Source organism: Erpetoichthys calabaricus, chromosome 16 (assembly GCF_900747795.2).
Source record: "Erpetoichthys calabaricus chromosome 16, fErpCal1.3, whole genome shotgun sequence".
Taxonomy (NCBI): domain Eukaryota; kingdom Metazoa; phylum Chordata; class Cladistia; order Polypteriformes; family Polypteridae; genus Erpetoichthys; species Erpetoichthys calabaricus.
Window position 1 is genome coordinate 69482061 of NC_041409.2, and position 19396 is coordinate 69501456.

Consider the following 19396-nt stretch of genomic DNA (forward strand, 5'->3'; position numbering starts at 1 on the left):
GGGACCTGTTCTAAACACAACTGAATCTATTATCACACTGTATCTCAGTTATAGCAAGAAGGTTCTATATCTTACTAACTTATAGGGGGAAAAGACTATACATCGTCTACGACTATGGAAGAAATTATATTCTATTCAAATTAAGCAAACATTAATATGAGTTTAACTCAAAACTTTAACTTTCTAAGATTGGCTCTTACAATAGTGGTGTGCAAGCTATAAACTTAAATGGTAAACTGCTTAAATGGTACTATTAAGATCAAGTGGTTGAAATCCCTTTTAACTATCTAGTAATAATTTTGATATAATATTACTAGAGAAATATTTGTCAAAATTGGAGGTTTTCAGTTTTATCATCTTGTGTCTTTAATATTCACAAAATACCTTTAAAATGGTCTTCTTTTCACTACCAAGTGTTATTATACTAGAAACTGATGTTTGTTCACAATTTTACGCGGCATGATAATCCAGTTTAGAATAACAGGTACATTTTGATTAAAAAAACAAATTGCCACACAACAAAATCTGAACAGAACAGAGAATTCGGTCTATAATTTGATATTGGACATCAAAGGAAATTTTAGGCTTTTTAAAGACTTCTGTTTAAACTATAAATTTAACATTATTCAAAAATAATATAGTTTGTTTATTAAAGCTATTCCGTGTATAGGTTAGGTACTGTAGAATGCATTTTTCAAATTCTGTTGTATTAATTCTCCTTCTTCCTTCCAACTTGTTCAAATAAGAATTCCATGTCTTAATATTATCCAGGGAACACTATACATCATTTAAGAACTAAATATTTCACATTTCTTGTTCCTGTAAAATCTAGAAAATAGAAAAAGAAATTCATTTAAAATTTTTAAACAATATATACCCTTCTAAGGAAGACAGCGAATTGGTTTTGCTTGTGATAACTGTGAATTTTGCAGAGATAACGAAACAACTCATCATTTTTTTTTCTTTCGTACTTATTCCAACAAGTTCTGGTATCATTTACATAAATATATCCAAAATGTATTACCTTGACAGTTTCTCTAGCCATTATATTGCTTTCGGTATTATGTTAAAAACAAACAAGGTGACCTTTTAGTTAATGCTCTTATTGTTTTAAGTAAATATTTATTCATAAATATAAGCATCTTAACGTTATTCATTATCTATCAATTTTTATAAGACAATATTTATTTTTCTTTCTTAAGTATGTGAAGGAAAGAGCTGATGAATGATGGGTACATTTAGCCTAAGGAGTACATTTTAGTGAATATTTAATTCCTCTACCTGTATAATGTATTGTATTTTTATTACTTTAACGTCTTTGATATTTATATTCATTTATCCTTATTCTTACGTTTAATGTTAAGTTACGCCTGGTTCTTTATTATTTTGATTAAGATAGTTTTTATTTTAAAAAGATATGCTTAATTAGTTGTATATTATGTCTATAAAGAAATAATTTGAAACACGTATAAATAAGTACAGTTTTAGTAACGAAGATATTTGCGGAAGTGCTGTGCGTCACGTGAGACGGCTACCTTTCCCGGATGTAGGAAGTTGTAAGCCTGGCATCGGTACAGTGCTGAAGATCTAGAGAGATGCCCTGGTAATTCGTTGGTACAGTACTGCTGTTCACCCTAAGCACGTGTGCACCCGAAAGTAGACTAGAAAGAGGAAGCTAATCGGGAAGGCGTTAATCGAAATTACATACTTTGGAGCAACGGAAAAAAGAATTCGCCATTGAACTGGAACTTCTGGTTAATTTCTACGATATCTGCATCATATCAGAAGATTGTCTCGTTAATTGGCAGAATCGATAATGTGAATATTTTTATTTATTATATACGTCGTCGCCGGTTTTTATGTACGATTAACACGCTTTTGGTCTTGCAAAGGAATTTATATAGATGAGGAAATCTCTTAGTATTTAATATGGAGACAATCATTGCCGAAATTTCTCCACCATGAGAAATGGAACTTTTGTTTATTTACATTTTAAGATCTGTGAATACATAAATCGGTCTCTTTCCAATTGATTTGTTGTTTCCAACTTTTTAACAAGAAATTTAAAAGTTGTCATAAAAGAGCACCACTATTTTTATTGGAGCAAAAGCACCATTAGGTTAACGACAGCCTCATAAAGCAGTTTGTTTTGCAGTCTGACACCTTCCTTTGGAAGGTTATATATTTTCTAAATTAATAGCAAAGAACCTTTGCTACCTTATTTAGTTGGTGATTTTTGGTGGTGTGTGAAGTCTTGCACTTTCCGCTATTAAAGCTTTCATGTTATTTATAGTGGCCGTACACACTGTCCTCTCCGGATCTCCGTAGTATACAGCCCAGAAGTCAATGAGATCAAATCGTTCGTTTCTCCGTTTTCGATTGAGTATATGATTCCTAGGTTGTTGAGATCAAATCGTTCGTTTCTCCGTTTTCGATTGAGTATATGATTCCTAGGTTGTTGAGCTCAAATGTAAGAGAACTTCTTGTGGACACCCGTGGTACATCGACGGAAGAAACACACCCACCCAGGCTATGCAGACCTCATGTGACCAAATGTGATGAGGTATATTTAATGTCCAATAAGAAAAAAAAATAGCGCCTATGCAACTTGGAGCTGATGGTTCCAGCACTCTGGGCTTGAACCCCACAAGTAATACATGTTAGGTTATTCAGTGATTTCTAATTGGCCATTTGTGTGTATGAGAAGGACATGCAATAATGTGCCCAATGCTGCTTGGATAGGCTCCAGCTTCTACAACCCTGAGTAGGATTAAGGAAGTTTAAGAACATCATGTTATGTTACAAAGTATCATTAAATGCATTTTGCATAATGAGCAATATATTACTTTAATCAGCAGTTAAAAAAAAAGAAAGAAAAGAATTCCCTTTACTATTTAACAATTTTATTTATCGGCCCTTTCTCAGCTGCTAGCTGTTGTTACTGCATGTAAGCAGAGGAGCACATTGGGCTTTGGTAACCTTAAATTTCCCTTTAGCCTTAAAGTCCTCATCAACTACTTGGCTGATAGAAGCAATGTCATAGGGTATGTGTCTTCTCAAGCAGATGTGGTGGTTTTTGAGTCTCTGTCCAGTCCACCACCTTCAGATATCTTTCAATGTCCATCATTGGTATAACCACATCAATTCTTAGGAGAAGGAAAAATGTGGCCTCTCTGGAGTAAAGAAACCTGTGAGAAAATACATCCCAGCAGAGACTGAAGACACAACAGCACCTAAGAACGAGGAGGAGGATGATGATGATGATGCCATTGATCTTTTTGAGTCTAATACGGAAGAAGAGTGTGAGGAGGCAAAGAAAATAAAAGAAGAACACCTGACACAACTTGAAGCAAAGATATCAAGGAAGCCAACACTCCTCACCAAATCCTCCATCTTCTTTGAAATGAAGCCTTGGGATGTTGAGATGGGCATGGCAAAGCTGGAAGAACACATTTCAACCATTTAATACGGTCAGAAAACTGTATGCTTATCCCATTTCTAAGTTGAAAGGGCAGCCTTTCATGTGGCTCCTCCAAACTGATCCCAGTAGGCTACAGAATGAAGGAGCCTCAGATCCAGTGTGTTCTTTAAGATGACAAATTTGGCCCTGACCAGCTAGAAGAGCTCATCACAGGCTTTGAGGACTATATCCAGTCGATAGACATGGCAGCTTTAAACAAAAGTTATCCAGTTTTTTTTTTTTTTTTTTTTTTTTTTAAAAAAACAATTAAGCTCTTTAGCAACAAAAAAAGTTACCAAGTAGTGTAGTAGACATTTAAAATTTGACTTGATGTTTTAGAGGATTGGATTGGAGAGCTTTGGCTGAATAGCATGTTCTTATCAAAAGTTTTCTAATGTTCTGACATAACATATCCTAACCAAAAATTTGCTGAGCCATAGGGTCTACAGCCAACCGTGGTTGCACTAATTGTAAGGTCTGCTCATATGTACACATACACAAAGTCAGTCTGGAATTGCCACAGTGTTTCTGGGGAGGAAAACCCATGCAGGCATAAGGAGAACGTGCAATCTCCACATTGGCAATAACTGGGTGAGGACTTCGACCGAAGGCATTGGATCTGTTGGGCCACAGCACCACTCACTGTGATGCCCCATACTCATTTTGGTTCCATAAATATTTTACAATAAGGTTTTATTTATTTTTATGTTTTTCAGATGACATTTCTTTGACTGCATTGTATTGTACTACTGATAAAGTCTTTTCCATGTTTGCTCTGGTCCAGTTCTTCTTGCATAGGAGAAGATGAGTATAAGATCTCTTTGGGTGATTAGTGAAGAAAACAGAGGATCTGGGGTGGTACTGTTTTCAAGGTAAATGCATTTAAATCTCATTTTAGCTAATAAAAGAAGGTGTCATGTAATTCAAGGACAGTATCTTAATCCAACCTAAGCCACTCTAAAGCTTTTCACCACTAATTCTAGATACTGGAAGTGTTTCAGATAGGCAGTAAGAAAAATCTAGAACAAATCCATTCAAGAAGAAAACTCCTAGTTACATCCTTTGATAAAAGACAGCTATTGACAGCAAGAAGTCACCACAGTTTTTGCCTCAGCATTACTTTTTTTAAGTGGTATAATAATCTTAATTAAAAATTTAGCTTAAAATGATTTGTAGCACGCTGTCAAAATATATTTATATATGAAGTGTTTCTTTGGCACGTATTATCAACATGAATTATAATATGGTGGTCTCCAGATAATAACAAAAGTTCCTTTAATTTACTGTAGTTTTCGGTCTTTCGTATTTCTGTCTATTATAATAAAAAAATTCTGAGATGAGATGTGATTTTTTTCAGAGAGAGATACTTTCATGTCCTGCGAGATGAGACCTTGTGTCAAGAGATTTAACCACGCCCGGGGCCGGAAATAAAAGGCAAAGAGTAGATGACAAAGTAAAGTCGTAAAGAATTCAAAAACGTTGGTGCGATACACATGCAGAGCAGGTCAGAGATAATGAAAGTACTAAAATTCGAAAGTCTCAAAACAATTATATTAAAGATTGCATTAGCGCAAACAAACAGAAATTATTACTCTGAAATAACAGAACAGCGAAAAGAGATTGAACATATTGTTTGGCTTTAAACTTTAAGTCAGAGACTTGTAGATCATCTAAGTCATGTTACCATCAGGGAAAAGTTGTGTTTCTTCCCAATGAAGAGGCTTATCCGCGAGAATTAAAAGATTTGTTGTTTGGTGAAAGTGAAATCCACAAACGTGCGTGAGTGGCAGAGAGAAGCGCAGTGGCTGGCGTGTAGCACAGGCCGGGGGGGTGGGGGGGTTTTGAACAAAGCGAGCAGGGGGTGAAGCCCCCTAGTAATTCAATAAAATGAAGTGTGGCCAAATCCATAGGCCATTAGATAATTTTCTTTAGCATCAATGTCCAACATGACTACTGTTATTGTGGAGCTTGCAGGTGCTCCTGCATCAACATCTTTATTCTTTTTTTTTGTGGTGCACTTTTCTCCACCATACTAGTATCCTGCAAATCACTGCTTTGTGGCAGTACTCTTGGGGAAAGACCCCTGCTCTCTAAAACTATATAATTAGGAAAGTGAAGCTTGAAGAAGGATGAGGTGAAATAATATACTTCATATTCATAGTAAAAAATGGATAGAAACACACAAAGGCAAGAAGTGTTGTACAGCCAGGCCATAAATAAAAACCTAATAATAATGATGCATTTTCTTTATTATACCTTTCCCAAGTTCAAAGCACAAAACAATCAAAAAGTACATAGGAAAATAGAGATAAAACTATGGTATAAGATAAACATATAAAATAAAACTATATATAACAGCATCTGAGAGTTGATGGGTAACTTAGAAGCACATAAGCCTGAAAATGCTGTCACGTCCTTTTAAAGTTTTTAGGCTAAATTTGATGTTAGGCAAAATCTTAATTTTCCATTGTTCCTTAAAGCTCACTAGTGCCTTTGAATTCTCTGGCCTAGGAAAAGCTTATAAGCAGGTATTTCTATGTCTTTGTTATATACCATTTTGATGTTAGATTTCTAAAATTAAAGAATGAGTAAAAAAAAAAAATTATGATGTGCTTCTGCATTATTTTATTAATTAATGCTGTACTGTTTAGCTGTTATTATTGTAAAGGATTTTGAGCCACTTTCATCTATGAAAATATGCTATATAAACAAATGTTGTGTAAGCAAAATGAAATTATAAAATATTAGGCTAAGTGAAGTAATTCTTAAAATATTTTGATTGGGAGAGCATGGTGGCATAGTGATAGCACTGCTGTCTTGCAGTAATGAGACCAGGGTTGTTGTCCTGGGTCCTTGCTGTGTAAAGTATGCATGTTCTCCCTGTGTCCAAAATCATGCAGCTTAGGTGGACTTGCGGTTCTAAATTGGCCCTAGTGTGTATGTGTGTGTTGTGGGTTATGGCCGGCTGTTCATCCCGGCCAATCCCCCCAGGCCGCCAGATGGAGCCCTCCCTGCAGCATGGAGGTGCCCTGAATGCCAGCAGGGAATTATGGACAATGCAGTGCTTATTCACAGCCCTGCTGGATACCATGGGGGCCGCCAGAGGACACTGCAGGGAGGATCAAGGACTATTTTCCCTACACCTCGGAAGTACGTCCCAGTCACATGGACCGAAGAAATGACGTACTTCCGGGATGAAAAAGAAGAGTTTTGATCTGACCCGGAAGTGCTAGGAAGTCACATGGACCGAGGGTTCAGAAGCATTTCCGGGTCAAGGACTATAAAGGACTTTGGGAAATCCCAGACGGACGAGCTGAGTCGGGAGGAAGGGTGGCAATGCGTCTGGGAGTCGAGGATTGATTATTGATTGTGTATTGTTTAATTATTGAGTATTGTGGAGTGGAGGGTGCTTGGTGCACATAATTATTATAAAATAAATAGTTATTGGACTTTTATCTGGTGTTTGGCGTCTGATCTGAGGGTTCAAGGGAGCGATAGCGCCCCCTATCTGTCACAGTGTTTAACCTCTGTTGGATTCATGCCCTATCCAGAGATTGTTTCTGTCTTGTGCCTTATGTTTGCCTGGATAGACTCCAACTGCCCCATGACTGTGCTCAGGGTAAAGCAGCTTTAAAACATGGATGGATCTTCTGACTGTAATGGGTAATGGTACTTCAGTCAGTTCACCTTCCAATGGTCCACTCTAAAAACAACAGAAACAATTGTTCTGTGCCCTTGTAATCTGAAAGTAACTGTGGATAAATTGTAACTGCTGAAAAATGTATTTTTAGAAAGGGCAATTATTAATAATTCTCATATTTAAAAGAATTACTGTGCTTCTTCCCCAGACGGTACCCAACTGTGGAAAGCAGGGCCAGAAGATTTGGGAAAGAACATTATGTGTCCATTCCTGAGGATACTGCCTTTGTCCGGTCCCTGCTTACTGAGCTTGGCCTCACAGACCCTGAAAAACCTTTTGTGGAAGCAAGAGACAGTTGTGACCGAATGCATAAAACATCTGCTTTGGAGTTAAAGCTGGATCAGTTGAGAGGGGATGTGCTGTGGCCTGTGTTGGCCATACAACATGGGAAGCTAATTCTGGCATGTCTGCCACTGATAGAGGCACCTCTTAAACCCCGCCCTTCACTTCCTAGTCTACCTTCAATATCTCAAGGATTTTCTTTACTTGCAGGGCTCCAGGCATTCCTAACTGGGGTCAAGGCAGAAGGAGACTTAACATCCAGATTAGGCCTTTTGTCTAATCTTTTATTGCATGCCTGTCCTTTAGGTAGTCCTTTAGAAACCAATCTAAGTCAGACTGTAGTTCCTCCTGCTTCCCTTCCTGGAACACAGAAACAGCCAGCTTGGAAACCAGGGATACACAAAGGAAGAGCGCAGGTTGCTGTGGCTGTCAGTGAGCAAGTTCGATCAATGCAATATGGGAACCCTTCCAAGCCAGACACATGGGACGTATTTGGCGCTGTGTCATGCAAGGTTAGGATTGATGGAGTTCTTGAAGGCAAGCTACTAATTAATGTAGTAAGCTATCCTAAAATAGAGAAAGTGTTAGTGCAGTACCTTTTATAGTTAAGTTGGTGCATTAGATGATAGTAATAAATCGCTTATTAGTTTTAAACCATAGCGGTGCTGGTTCTGTTCCTTCCTTTGCTTTACTCAGTGACCCTGTATACGTCATTTTATCTGTCTCTGCTCCAACTGTAAAATAACTATAGACAACTAAAATGTATCATGAGCTTAGATAAGAGGTGTCAATCAAGTATTCAATAATAATTGTAATAAATTCGATTTTTATTTTATGTGTCTTAATACTGAAGGGACATGAAGTTAAACTGAGACCATTTGTTGTAATCATGCAATTTTTGGCTGTCGGAACTGTAATGATTTGAATTAAAATAGTGACCGATTTTTTTTTTTTTTAAACTTTCCACAGTGTGACCTGGAGGGTGTGTTGCCCAACGTCACTGTTACTTTGAGTCTGCCTCCTAATGGTTCACCTCTTCAAGACATTGTGGTTCATCACTGTGTCACTTCCCTGGATTCCAGTGTTTTGACCGCAAGTAGTGTGGATGAGAGTGACAGCTCTGCCTTCTCTGGACCCTACAAGTTTCCCTTCTCTCCACCCTTGGAGCCCTTTCGCCTGTGCTGTTACACTTCACAGGTATACAAATGTTGCAAAAAAAGTCCAAATTTATTCCCGAGTTATGTACAAACTGCATATTTTTATTCCAGTACACTTCATGTGTAATCACACACTTCTAGTAATATTGTATTAAAGCCCTTCTGAGGCCACCCTAAATTTGTTAGAAATTATTATAAGTTTTAGAATTAAAAGGTTTCCTCTTTATGACGCCTTTTTCTACATCCTGAGCTAATTGCTTATTTAACTTACTTAGATGTGAGTTTTCAAATGATTAACTGTGTGTCCAGTAATACCTTATCAGTAATAGAATGTTTTTACTAAGTATTGTGTTAAGTGAGTGGCACTTTGGGAAGTGTAGGACCTAGGAGTCTACCGTTCTTTTTGGGGTTAAAATATTTTGTAGGGGGTTCATACAATAATTCATACGCATACTGTTTGGTGGATCAGCCACTTTAAACTGATTTTATGTGAGTGAGGATATTTTTAGAGTTTTATATAATGGACAGTTTTTTTGTTCACACAGCTCCAGGCTCCTGGGATTGAATCCCATCCCAGTCACTTTCTGAATGGAATGTATCTATTTTTCCTGTTTGCATTTGTTTTCTGCATTTTCTTCATACACCTTAAAACTGTAAATATCTGTAAATATTCCCAGTCTGGACATAAATGTTAAATGTGCCCTACAATGAAATGTTGTCACATTGAAGTGTAGTTACTATCTTCCGTGCATTAGGGTCCAGCTTCCTAATCCAGTAGTAGTAAAAAGCATGTTGGATGAAGGAATGCTGCTTCTATCCTGATCTGTTGTATCCTCCTTCTAGGTACCTGTGCCACCTATTCTGGGCTCCTACCAGATAACTGAGGAACTTGGCCGATTAAAAGTCGCAGTGAACCTGAAACTCCATGAGAGTGTGAAAAACGGATTTGAATATTGCGAAGTCCAACTCCCCTTCTTCAACAGGTAGAGTAATTCTGAGGTACATAGGCCAGTTTATTAGGGAGTGCCTTGGCAGTAATAGAGAGAAGATGATTAGAGGTTTATGTCTTTGACATGACCTTAGCTCACTGTGAGTGTGTGCTGAGTATTATAAATGCTGCACTTTTTTGAGTTAGATGTTACTGCCCTACTTGTAGTTTCTTAGTGGTACAAGTTAATTTACCCCATTTTTCTGTGTAAACGTTTGTGAATGTGTTCTGCTGTGGAATAGCTTGTTTCTAGGGTTGAATGAATGTGTGAGCTCCACTTCCTCTTTCAAGAGACACAGGTTAGCTGGATTGGTGATACACACAAACACACACCAGGGACAATTTAGTGTGTGTGTTTGCCCTGCCATGGACTGTCACTTTATCCAGCGTCTGTTCTTCATACCTTGCACCCTTTGCTGGATGGGATAGGCTCCAGCTCCTCCCGCAACTTTATTCAGCACTAGGCAGGTAACCAGCACTAAGTGGGTTAGAAAATGATTGACTGACTGGCATTTTACTAGAGAAATGTTTGAACATACAATGTAACTAGATGTATTTGTGACACTTTTCATTTTTGTACAAAGTAAGCTTTTTCCAACAAGAAATGAAAACATTTACCCCCTTCTAATTATAATCTGAATCCTGCATTTGCTTCCCCTTCTTTATTTCTTCAATAACCATGTTATCACTACCAAAACTTTTCCAGGACATGAAATCTCTGTGTTCTGCAAAGAGGTGGAGTAACATCTGGGCTATAATTGCTTTCTGTGTATTCCTTTCTTTATCTGGTAATGAATTCTCAAATTATAAGAGAATTTCAGCAACATCTGTGACAGGTTGAACACTCTCTTAAAGCTTCTGCAAAGCTGCGAATCTGAATGTACGGAGTTAAAAGTTTGACCATATAAATGTCTCCTATAATTAGTTTTTCTATATGCCAAAAGACAGTGGACTTGACTTACCCTAATAAAGACATAGCCCACCATGAACACACTTTGACATCAGTAATGCTGTTTACACTTCCCTTCGATAATGAGATCTCATCTGCATGAATTCTGGTCGTAATCTGTCAGAACACTCAAATGAGTTCATCAGCATTTGAAAGCCATGCCTAACTGACTGCTCTTGTTAGCCAACCAGAATGAGACACTCGATGAGCTCCCATGTCCCCTTTCTCAAGAGCTCACAGTTGGGGAAGCCCAATGACTGACATCAATTTTATCAAAATCATCACCTTAAATATTTCTTAATCATCTGTGAGTGTTTGTTACAGATTCCTTATTGAAGAATGCCAGTAACAGCCTACTGTTCAAAATGTATTTTGATTGACACCATTTTGAAGGCCATCTACATATGCACTAGGGAACTGATTGTTCTGTGATACACCAGTAGCAATCATGATATTTTAAATTAACCAGAGAATAGGTTGCATTTCCTGCTTTGAATGGTACAGAAAATATTGGATATTTTGTGATATTTATATTTCTTCAGGGGTCAGTTGGCCAATGTTGACCTCAGAGTGACAACCGGACAGCTAGAAGTGACCAGAGAGAGAGGCTTGGTAGTTTGGATGCTTGGTGAGGTTTTCTTTTATTATTTACATGGTATTTTTATTTAAGACATTCTTGTCCAATGCACAGTTTGACTAGAATTCATTGGTGCATTGACTTTACTGGTTTAGATTGCAGAGTAGACGATGAAAGAAAATAAGCATTCTCTAATCAGTTTTCAACCTAGATGGGATTCCAAATTAGTAGTTATGTGTGGTTCATTAATTTTCAACTCTCTGTCTGGCTGTTAAAAGAGGAATGGTTTTATTCTTCTATTAAAAAGGTTTGGGTGGCGCAGTGGTAGCTCTGCTGCCTCACAGTAAGGAGACCTGGGTTCGCTTCCCAGGTCCTCCCTGCATGAAGTTTGCATGTTCTTCCCGTGTCTGCGTGGGTTTCCTCCCACAGTCCAAAGACATGCAGGTTAGGTACATTGGCGAGCCTAAATTGTCCCTAGTGTGTGCTTGGTGTGTGTGTGTGTGTGTGCCCTGCGGTGGGCTGGCACCCTGCCCGGGGTTTGTTTCCTGCCTTGTGCCTTGTGTTGGCTGGGATTGGCTCCAGCAGACCCCCATGACCCTGTAGTTTGGATATAGTGGGTTGCATAATGGATGGATGGATTAAAAAGGTTCAGTTGCAGTGTATACCATCACCAAAATCACAGTAGTCTGCGGTGCAGTTGTAAGTGCTTGGCATGCCCAATATATCTTCCAAACTTCAACTGTCCATATCATTCTGAAGTGTGGTTAAAATGCCAGTAATGGTGCATTTATTATATTGCAAGGAATACATTGTTTTATCTTTCATGTTGTTAATTGCTTTGGTGACATAATTGATTTATGAGCATAATGTTACCTTGATATTCACAGGACAAAAGTTTCCAAAATCCTTAGAAGTGTCTCTAACAGGTAGCGTAAATTTCAATGGAGTCAACGTAAGTGGGCCTCAAATAGGACCAATGGATTTCCTGTGTGTTGGCCTTACTTCCTATATCAAGGCAAGTATCCTCAATGTATTTTGTGAAATTAAATTCTTAAATGATTCTTCTGGTAGAATTTTTCGAAAAGATAAACAAAATTACATGTATTCTTTGTTTGGATGCTACTGTCTGCTTATGATTGTGGTTTCCTATGTCTGGTAATTCAGGGGTTTCATCAGAGCTTTCTTGTGGTTTTAGCTAAATTTCCGTGTTCCTGACATCACTCTATCTGGCTGTTCAGTGGATCAGCACTCTGTGCAGGTTTATTCCTCTGCCAAACCCAAAATTGTTACATGTAAGTATGATAAATCCACGAGTCTCTAATTGTGCTGTTCTTACTAGTGGTCAAAATTATTCAGGCTTGTCTCTGTTTACAAAACACCATGAGAATTGCATGCAGTCTGCAATTCTGCTATGCCATCTTCAGGACATCCCCCGAAATATTTAAGAGGAACATTATGTCTGAAATGTTTTTAAGTATTGTTTTGTTAAAAACAATGGATTATGAAAAAGTAAAACTTTGGATTTTTTAATGTAATAACTGCATAAATGCAATATTTAAAGGGTTGAGCCCAAATGAAAAGCTGAAGCCTATTTGACCAATAAGGATTGAATTTTGTGACTCTCTTAAAGAAACTGGCAATATTATTTGTAAAATATGGCCAAACATCAAGCATTGAATTTATATGTATAATGAAGTTTTACAAGCAAGCACCATGATTCAGTGGTAATCCTCCAAGCTGTCAAATCCTGAGTTACAATCTTTGCTCGGGCACTGCTTGTGCAGAGTTTGCTTTTTCTTCCTAGTCAGAGGTTTCTTTTTCAGTGTGCTTCCCATTTCCCAAAAGATTGTTTGTTTATTTAATTGACAGCTACAAATTGTTGATGTATTACAACCAGTGTTGATTCCCAGGCTTGTATTTATTTTATGTTTTATTATTCATACTTTGTTATTTCTCTTCATTTTGTTTCTCGTTCTTTAAATATTTACTGTTCCTTTAGATTTGTTTGTTTACTGTCTCTGTGTAATAAATTGTTCTGCTGCTTTTCTTGTACTTTGTGGGTGGAGCACCAAGAGGTGGGGCCACACTGACATCACTGCTGAAGGACCGCCCTCAATCTTTTATCTTCTAAAGCTGAGAGTGGATCCTTCAGTGCTTCATTGAAGTTTTATTTAGTGCTTACGTGTAAGTTTAATGGAATTATTTCCTCCTGTTTCCGGTTTTTGGTCTTTAGGTTGCATATTGAGACTTGTTTGCCTCAGACTGACTTTTTAAGCAAATCGTTTTTTCTTCATTTTTGCCCTTTTTATTCTTTTGTGATATTTAAAAAAAAATCTGCATTTATAAAGATTATTCTGTGGGTTTGTCCACCATAGTCAAAGGTTTTGATACTTCCTTTCCCTAAAAAAGACACTTCTGTGTAATTTGTAGAATGTAGTTACATTAAAGAGATTGAAAACTAACTTGAGTAGGCCAAAGCCTTAATGGGGAGTAAGGGGGAGAAGCTGCCTGAAGAAAGCCTGGTCTGACTTTGCTTGTGAAGCCTTTAGGAGACAATTTGCACTTTTCACTCAATTCATGATAGTTGTCATGTGGTGAATGAGGGGCCAATGCACAATTGTTTTCAGCCTTGTATCCAGTATTGCCAAGATAGCTGCCACCTCCTCACCATCCTGTATTGGGAGAAGCACATTTAGAATGTGAAAGTGACACACATGTATATGTACATAATAAATTGCAGATTATTCTTATTCAAGTTTTCTTTCTCTTTTTTTGTTTAAGCCCGGGAGCTTGTCTCTTCTGATTATTACATTTGGAATTCTATGGCTGATGCTCCTTCATCTTCTGGACCAGTGATGCTGTAGTACTGCAGTGCAGATGCATTATTTTGCGAATTTAATGAATTGACTTTTACTGTCACAGATGAAGTGTGTCTGCCCCTAAAGCCCAGATTCTCATTATCTTATGGTTAAAACATCAGAAAACTACCCATTCTTGAGAAACCCATCTAGCAAAGCTTCGTCTTTAACAGAGAGGTACAGTATTTCTGCACTTAATAAAATTTTCAAGCCTTCATTAATTGTGTTGGATCAATATTTATCCATAATATGGGGACACTCACCTTATTAATAACGATTGCCACAAAATAAAATTACTATTTGGTGCATGTTTTAATGGGAGATATTTCTATTAGTAAAATATATGATGTCTGCAGATGTTTAGTTGCCCAGAGCTTAGAATGATGGGCAACTTTGTCAGTTATGATGCTTTTTTAACAAACTGACGAGTTATTTCAGAATCTCCTAGCTGTACTTTTTCCAAACTGATGATGGACTTAGCCTGGCTGGGTCATAAATTGTAAGTTTGTCACCTGGTAGCTGTGTACATTTAAGTTTGAAGAGAACTCAGACTAGGAAGACATTTGCTGTTTCAATCTTAATCCCCCATTTTTAACTTCTTTTGTAAACTCTCAGCAAAATTAAAAGCAAGTGCTCTATTCAGTTATTATGCAACCTTTGTAGTTGTCAGAGTGATCTGTCAGACTGTGAGCCTCTTGTAGTTGAATCTGCTGGCTAATTAAGAGGGCAGGGTTCCTTTCAGCTCTGGCTTTTAAAGTCAACAATGGGCAATGAATCTCAAAGGGAATTTGGACTCCTGGTTAACTGGCAGGTACCTTTGCCTGGCCTACCTGCCTATCACTCAGCTGGCTGTTAAAGCTGCAGCGCTCAGTCCTTTTTCATAGCATCGCTATGGCTGACAGGGCACTTTCAAAGACCCACTAACTTTCTTTCTTTCTTGTCCTTTGTGAGTCTTTTATATGTCTAATTAGTTTGAGGGATCTGAAGCAATCCACAGTAAGCTGGGAATTGGGAACAGACAATGGCAATGTGGCCTGGCTGCAGTAGAGTTTGGGGTCAGTAGGAGGTCTGCTCCAGTTAGACTTTAGATCAGTCATGGGTGGTTATTTCTGTCCTGTTTCAGTTTGAAATGAAAGTAGGGGTGCATACTGTACCCTTTTGTGTTCTTGTGGTGCTGAAGTTTGGGGTCACAAGTTACATTCCAGTTTATATGGTAGTGGGGGTTTTGACATGCTTTTAATTTTTTAAAGTGTAAGGACAACTGAGATTGTGCGCCTCATAAATTCTTTGCTTTGCACTTAAGCTGTTGTGTCACTGTTTCGTTTGCCCAAACATTTTTTTAAATGTTTCAGGTAAAATTGTGTTTACCATAAAAATTTATATTGTGGTCCACTAGAGGGCATATCGTTCCCCAACCATGACACAGACAGGTTAAGACACCAGTTCAATACAATAAACATTTTATTCTTCAACGAGGAAGCATTTTCTTTTGCTCCCCACTTCACAACACAGTACAAAGCACCAAATAACACACGGTCCTTTCTTCCTTCCTTTCTTTCTCTCTCTCTCTCTGTACCTCTACTTTGCCTCCATTCCTCCTCACAAGCTTTGTCCTCCACCACCCGACTCTGTAAGGCTGGCAAGTCCTTTTATAGTGTCCAACCTGGAAGTGCTTCTGTTCTTCTGCCAACGTGGTCTGTAAGCACTTCCATGTTAGGCGGAAACCTCATGCCACATTGCTCCTTCATTTTTACAGCACACCCTGGCGGCACCCACAGTACCCAACAGGGCAATGATGAAGAACTCCAAGTCCCATAGTGCCCTGTGGGAATCTGGGGCACTGCTGCAATCCAGGGGAGCTGCCATTTAGCATTCTGGGGGAATCATTGCCCCAGAGATGCTGCCTTCCTCCATCCTTCCACTTCTTGGGTGTCTCTTACAATATCAAAGAAAAACTACACATTATTTACATAATTACTTCCTATTATTCCAAAACTTATTTTGGGGAAACAACAAAAAAAAAATAAGAAATGCAAACATTTTACCTTTCGCCATCTCTATTCCTGCTGACCATATAAGACAGACAAGTCAGAATCAACAGTAAAAAATTTCACCACCAGTTTGCAGACTCGCACATGCTCAGCGCTTTTTTGCTTACATTTTCAAGACACACTCAAAGGAACGTTAAAATGTATCATTATACACATTTATTAATAGAGATACCTGCAGAAGAAGAAGAAAAAGAATCAGCCTTTTGACAAATTAGTTTAGGTAGAATAAAGAAGAAAATAATCTCCCGATTAAGAGACAAACAATTGGCAAGACCGCACATTTCAGTTCTAGAAACAAAGGGAAATTAAATAACTAGTTGTAATAAAAGACAAAAAAAGATCTTAAAGAGCTGGTGCTGTAACATCAAATAATAACGTCTTCCCAGACACGAATCCAAGGCTAGACTGAAATACGATGGCGGTGGAGGTGGCTATCAAGCAGGAATGCAAGAAGTAGTGGGCCAGGATGACCGGAAACAAAAAGTGACATCATAGGTCTTTGAACTGTCAATCTTCTGGTCTGTAGATAGAAGAAGAGGAGAGGCATTAAAGGCAGCGCCAACCCTTGGGATGGAATTACAAGCCCTAAATTTGTCTCCCAAGTGCACGTGTGTAACACTGTACTGTATACACAAATCATTGGAACGATAGGACAAAGAAAGGGAACATCATTTGTGAAAGCAACAGCTGCCTTGCAAGTTCTAGCCTTGGTTAGATCAGCTTCAGGAGAAACCAGCAAAAAAGGTTTATCCAACCAAAGTTACACCCAGCCACAGGATATAAACACGGAGAAGGGTTGTATAATACTTTGGAGTAGTAGGTGATTTATTTATTTAATAAAATATAAAATTAACTTTTAAGGCCTGCTAATTTTATGCATTTTGGAACATCTGAGCTAAACAAGTCCAAAAGGAGAACCGTTCCAATGTATAAGTGGATAAAAAGGTGCCGTGAACAAAACCTGATTCTCTCCAGATTCAGTACAGTGCAATGAACTTGCAATATTTTTGTGCTGGGGTGATAATTTCTTATGTTTTCCTCCACCTCTTCAGCCCTAAAAGATTCCAGCCAGCCACTTACTTCAGACAGCCTAGATCCGGCTCTGCATTGGCTGGGTGTTTTGGGTCAGTCTGAGAACTCCTTGGCGTAATTAGCGACCTTTGAACCCCGAGCTAATCCCCCTTGGCTTCCTTTGTTCTGTGTTGTCTTCTCCAAAGCCTCCGGTCTCTCCTTTCTGCTCTTTGTCTTTTTCCTGCTCTGTATACTCTCGCTTTATTTTTCTTTTCTTTCTTCTTCTTCTTTTCTCGTTCCCCAGGAGTCGGCTGCCCTCTCAGTCCCAGACGATGGAGCCGCTCTTTTTCTAAAAGATCAGACCCTGACCGGCTAATCATTATTGACAGTTCCCTATAGCTGCCAAGTAACAAGAGTCATTTGAGGGGGCTGGGAGGGGGTGGCAGAGGCGGAGACGTTATGAGGCCCCAGCGTACATCAAGGAAAATCATCTGCTGTTTGGAAGCCAAACGATAAATTGGGTTTCATATTCAATGTGTTGAAGCAGGTAAGAAATGAGGGTTTGCTGTCATATGACATCGGTACACTTTTCATTTTAGTCTGTGCTATCTATATCGATGAAATCAAAGTATAGATGTCCAGCTAAACAAATCTGTTGTAAATTTCTTTTCATGGTGAAAGCTCAGTGTTTACACTTTAATCATTTTTGATCTCTTGTACCTAGCTACTTGATCATCCTCCAGCCCAGCAGCAAAGAAAGGGCACAGCACAATTTCTTAAAGACTTGATTTTCTTTTTTTTTTATATATATATATATATATATATAAATGCTTACATTTCCAATGATATTTTCTTCCCAAGGCTCAAACACACCTTTGGCTATGCCTCTAGCTGTCAGGTTTGAGAGTCAAGTCACTTATCACTTGAGGCCAGTTCAGTCATTCATAAATAAATATAACCATTGCATCTGATACCTGATCATGGAGCAATTATCCTATTACAATGCTCTTCTAGGTTGCTTGATTTACCTCCAAAGTTTTCAAACTGGTTTTCATTCATAAGGATGATTTTTGCTACAAGCCTCTACTTTGACCTTTTTGATTTACCTTTTTGCTCATTTTTTGCTGTTGACTTTGTCTGCACATCCTCCAGTCACCTCCTAAACAAATTGTTCAAAGCTTGACAAGTGGAGGCCTCTAATCTCATCTCAAGAGGAGTTGAGTTAACCTGCAGTTATGTAACAGTGATATACATAGTCCCCTGTTAGAAAGAAGTGTAAAATCATTGTCATTATCATTTATCAAATTGATGTTCCTTCCCCAGACTACAATTGCATCTCCATCTTAAATAAAATGGCAAACCCCAATAATGATAATGCATGTAACAGTTTGAATAAAATGTACAAAGGGACACATTAAGACCTTAACTCTACTAGGAACAACTTATGAACTTTAGGAGTGACATAACATCCTCAAAGCAGCTGGAAATTCATCCAAAAATCCGTTACATTTGTGAGTGATGAAAAATTACATACACTGGATGTTTTTGGTGTTAATAATAATTACATTGATATAATGGTTTACATAGCTGGAGGGATCCACCAGCAATTGATATAATGGTTTACATAGATGGAGGGTTCCACCAGCAATGTGTAACAACCACCTGGATGATGTGATGGCAGCCATTCTTGCTCTTGTATGCTCCTTACTGTGGCGGACGCCCCTTCACTGTATATTCAGGGGGAGCAGCCCTGGAGGATGCAATACCTTCCCCCTGGACGCTAGATGACCGCCCCCCTGGCTGGAGTGGTGCCTCGGTTTCCCGCAGGGCTCCAGGGGAGTTGGAGTTGGGTGCACCCCTATTGGGTCCCGCAGAAACCGCCAGGGGGTGCTGTAACTGGGACTCCTGGGCCCGTGCGGACAGCGTGTTTGTCATACCCGGTAGTGCACCTGGAACTCGGCGATCAAGCACCTGAAGCACTTCCAGGTGGACTATAAAAGGAGCCAGCGACCACCACTCAGCGGCCAGAATCAGGAGGAGGACGACGACGAAGTTGCCAGGGAGGAGTGGTGGAGGAAGAGAGAGTGTTTTGCTTTGTGTTACTTTGTGTGCTGTGTATTTCCTGTGAGACACGGGGAAGACATGCACCCACAGGGGAAGAAAATAGTTTATTTTACGAGTGCCTCCGTGTCCAGTCTGTGTCGGGTCAGGCGCCTATATAGCGCCAATCTTACACTGCACATTAGCTATTATGTGGTGAAGGGCTGAGACCGAGTTAGCCAATTAGACACAGGGGATGAATAGGGGGTCAGAATGGACAATGCCTTTAATTATAATAAGCCTTTTACTCCACAGAGTATAAA

The 19396-nt window shown here is 38.7% G+C and overlaps 1 protein-coding gene and 1 pseudogene across 1 annotated transcript; both read left to right on the plus strand.

The window, feature by feature from the left end:
• The first annotated feature begins 1555 nt into the window (after positions 1-1555).
• On the plus strand, positions 1556-14625 carry ap5m1 (adaptor related protein complex 5 subunit mu 1). Its single transcript, XM_051919910.1, has 8 exons — positions 1556-1818; positions 4177-4332; positions 7309-7954; positions 8412-8639; positions 9443-9582; positions 11079-11164; positions 12001-12405; positions 13895-14625. The coding sequence occupies exons 2-7, from the start codon at positions 4265-4267 to the stop codon at positions 12270-12272; spliced, it is 1440 nt and encodes a 479-aa protein (XP_051775870.1). The 5' UTR covers positions 1556-1818; positions 4177-4264; the 3' UTR covers positions 12273-12405; positions 13895-14625.
• Positions 2902-4105, plus strand: LOC114666506 (elongation factor 1-beta-like; annotated as a pseudogene).
• Positions 14626-19396: the final 4771 nt, after the last annotated feature.

What these genes read in the sequence shown, in the direction of transcription:
- ap5m1 (XM_051919910.1), top strand. Translation starts at nt 4,265, where the DNA reads ATGAGTATAAGATCTCTTTGGGTGATTAGTGAAGAAAACAGAGGATCT. An exon ending in TTGGCGCTGTGTCATGCAAG is followed by an intron (nt 7,955 to 8,411) that starts GTTAGGATTGAT and finishes AACTTTCCACAG; the next exon opens with TGTGACCTGGAGGGTGTGTT. An exon ending in CAACTCCCCTTCTTCAACAG is followed by an intron (nt 9,583 to 11,078) that starts GTAGAGTAATTC and finishes ATATTTCTTCAG; the next exon opens with GGGTCAGTTGGCCAATGTTG.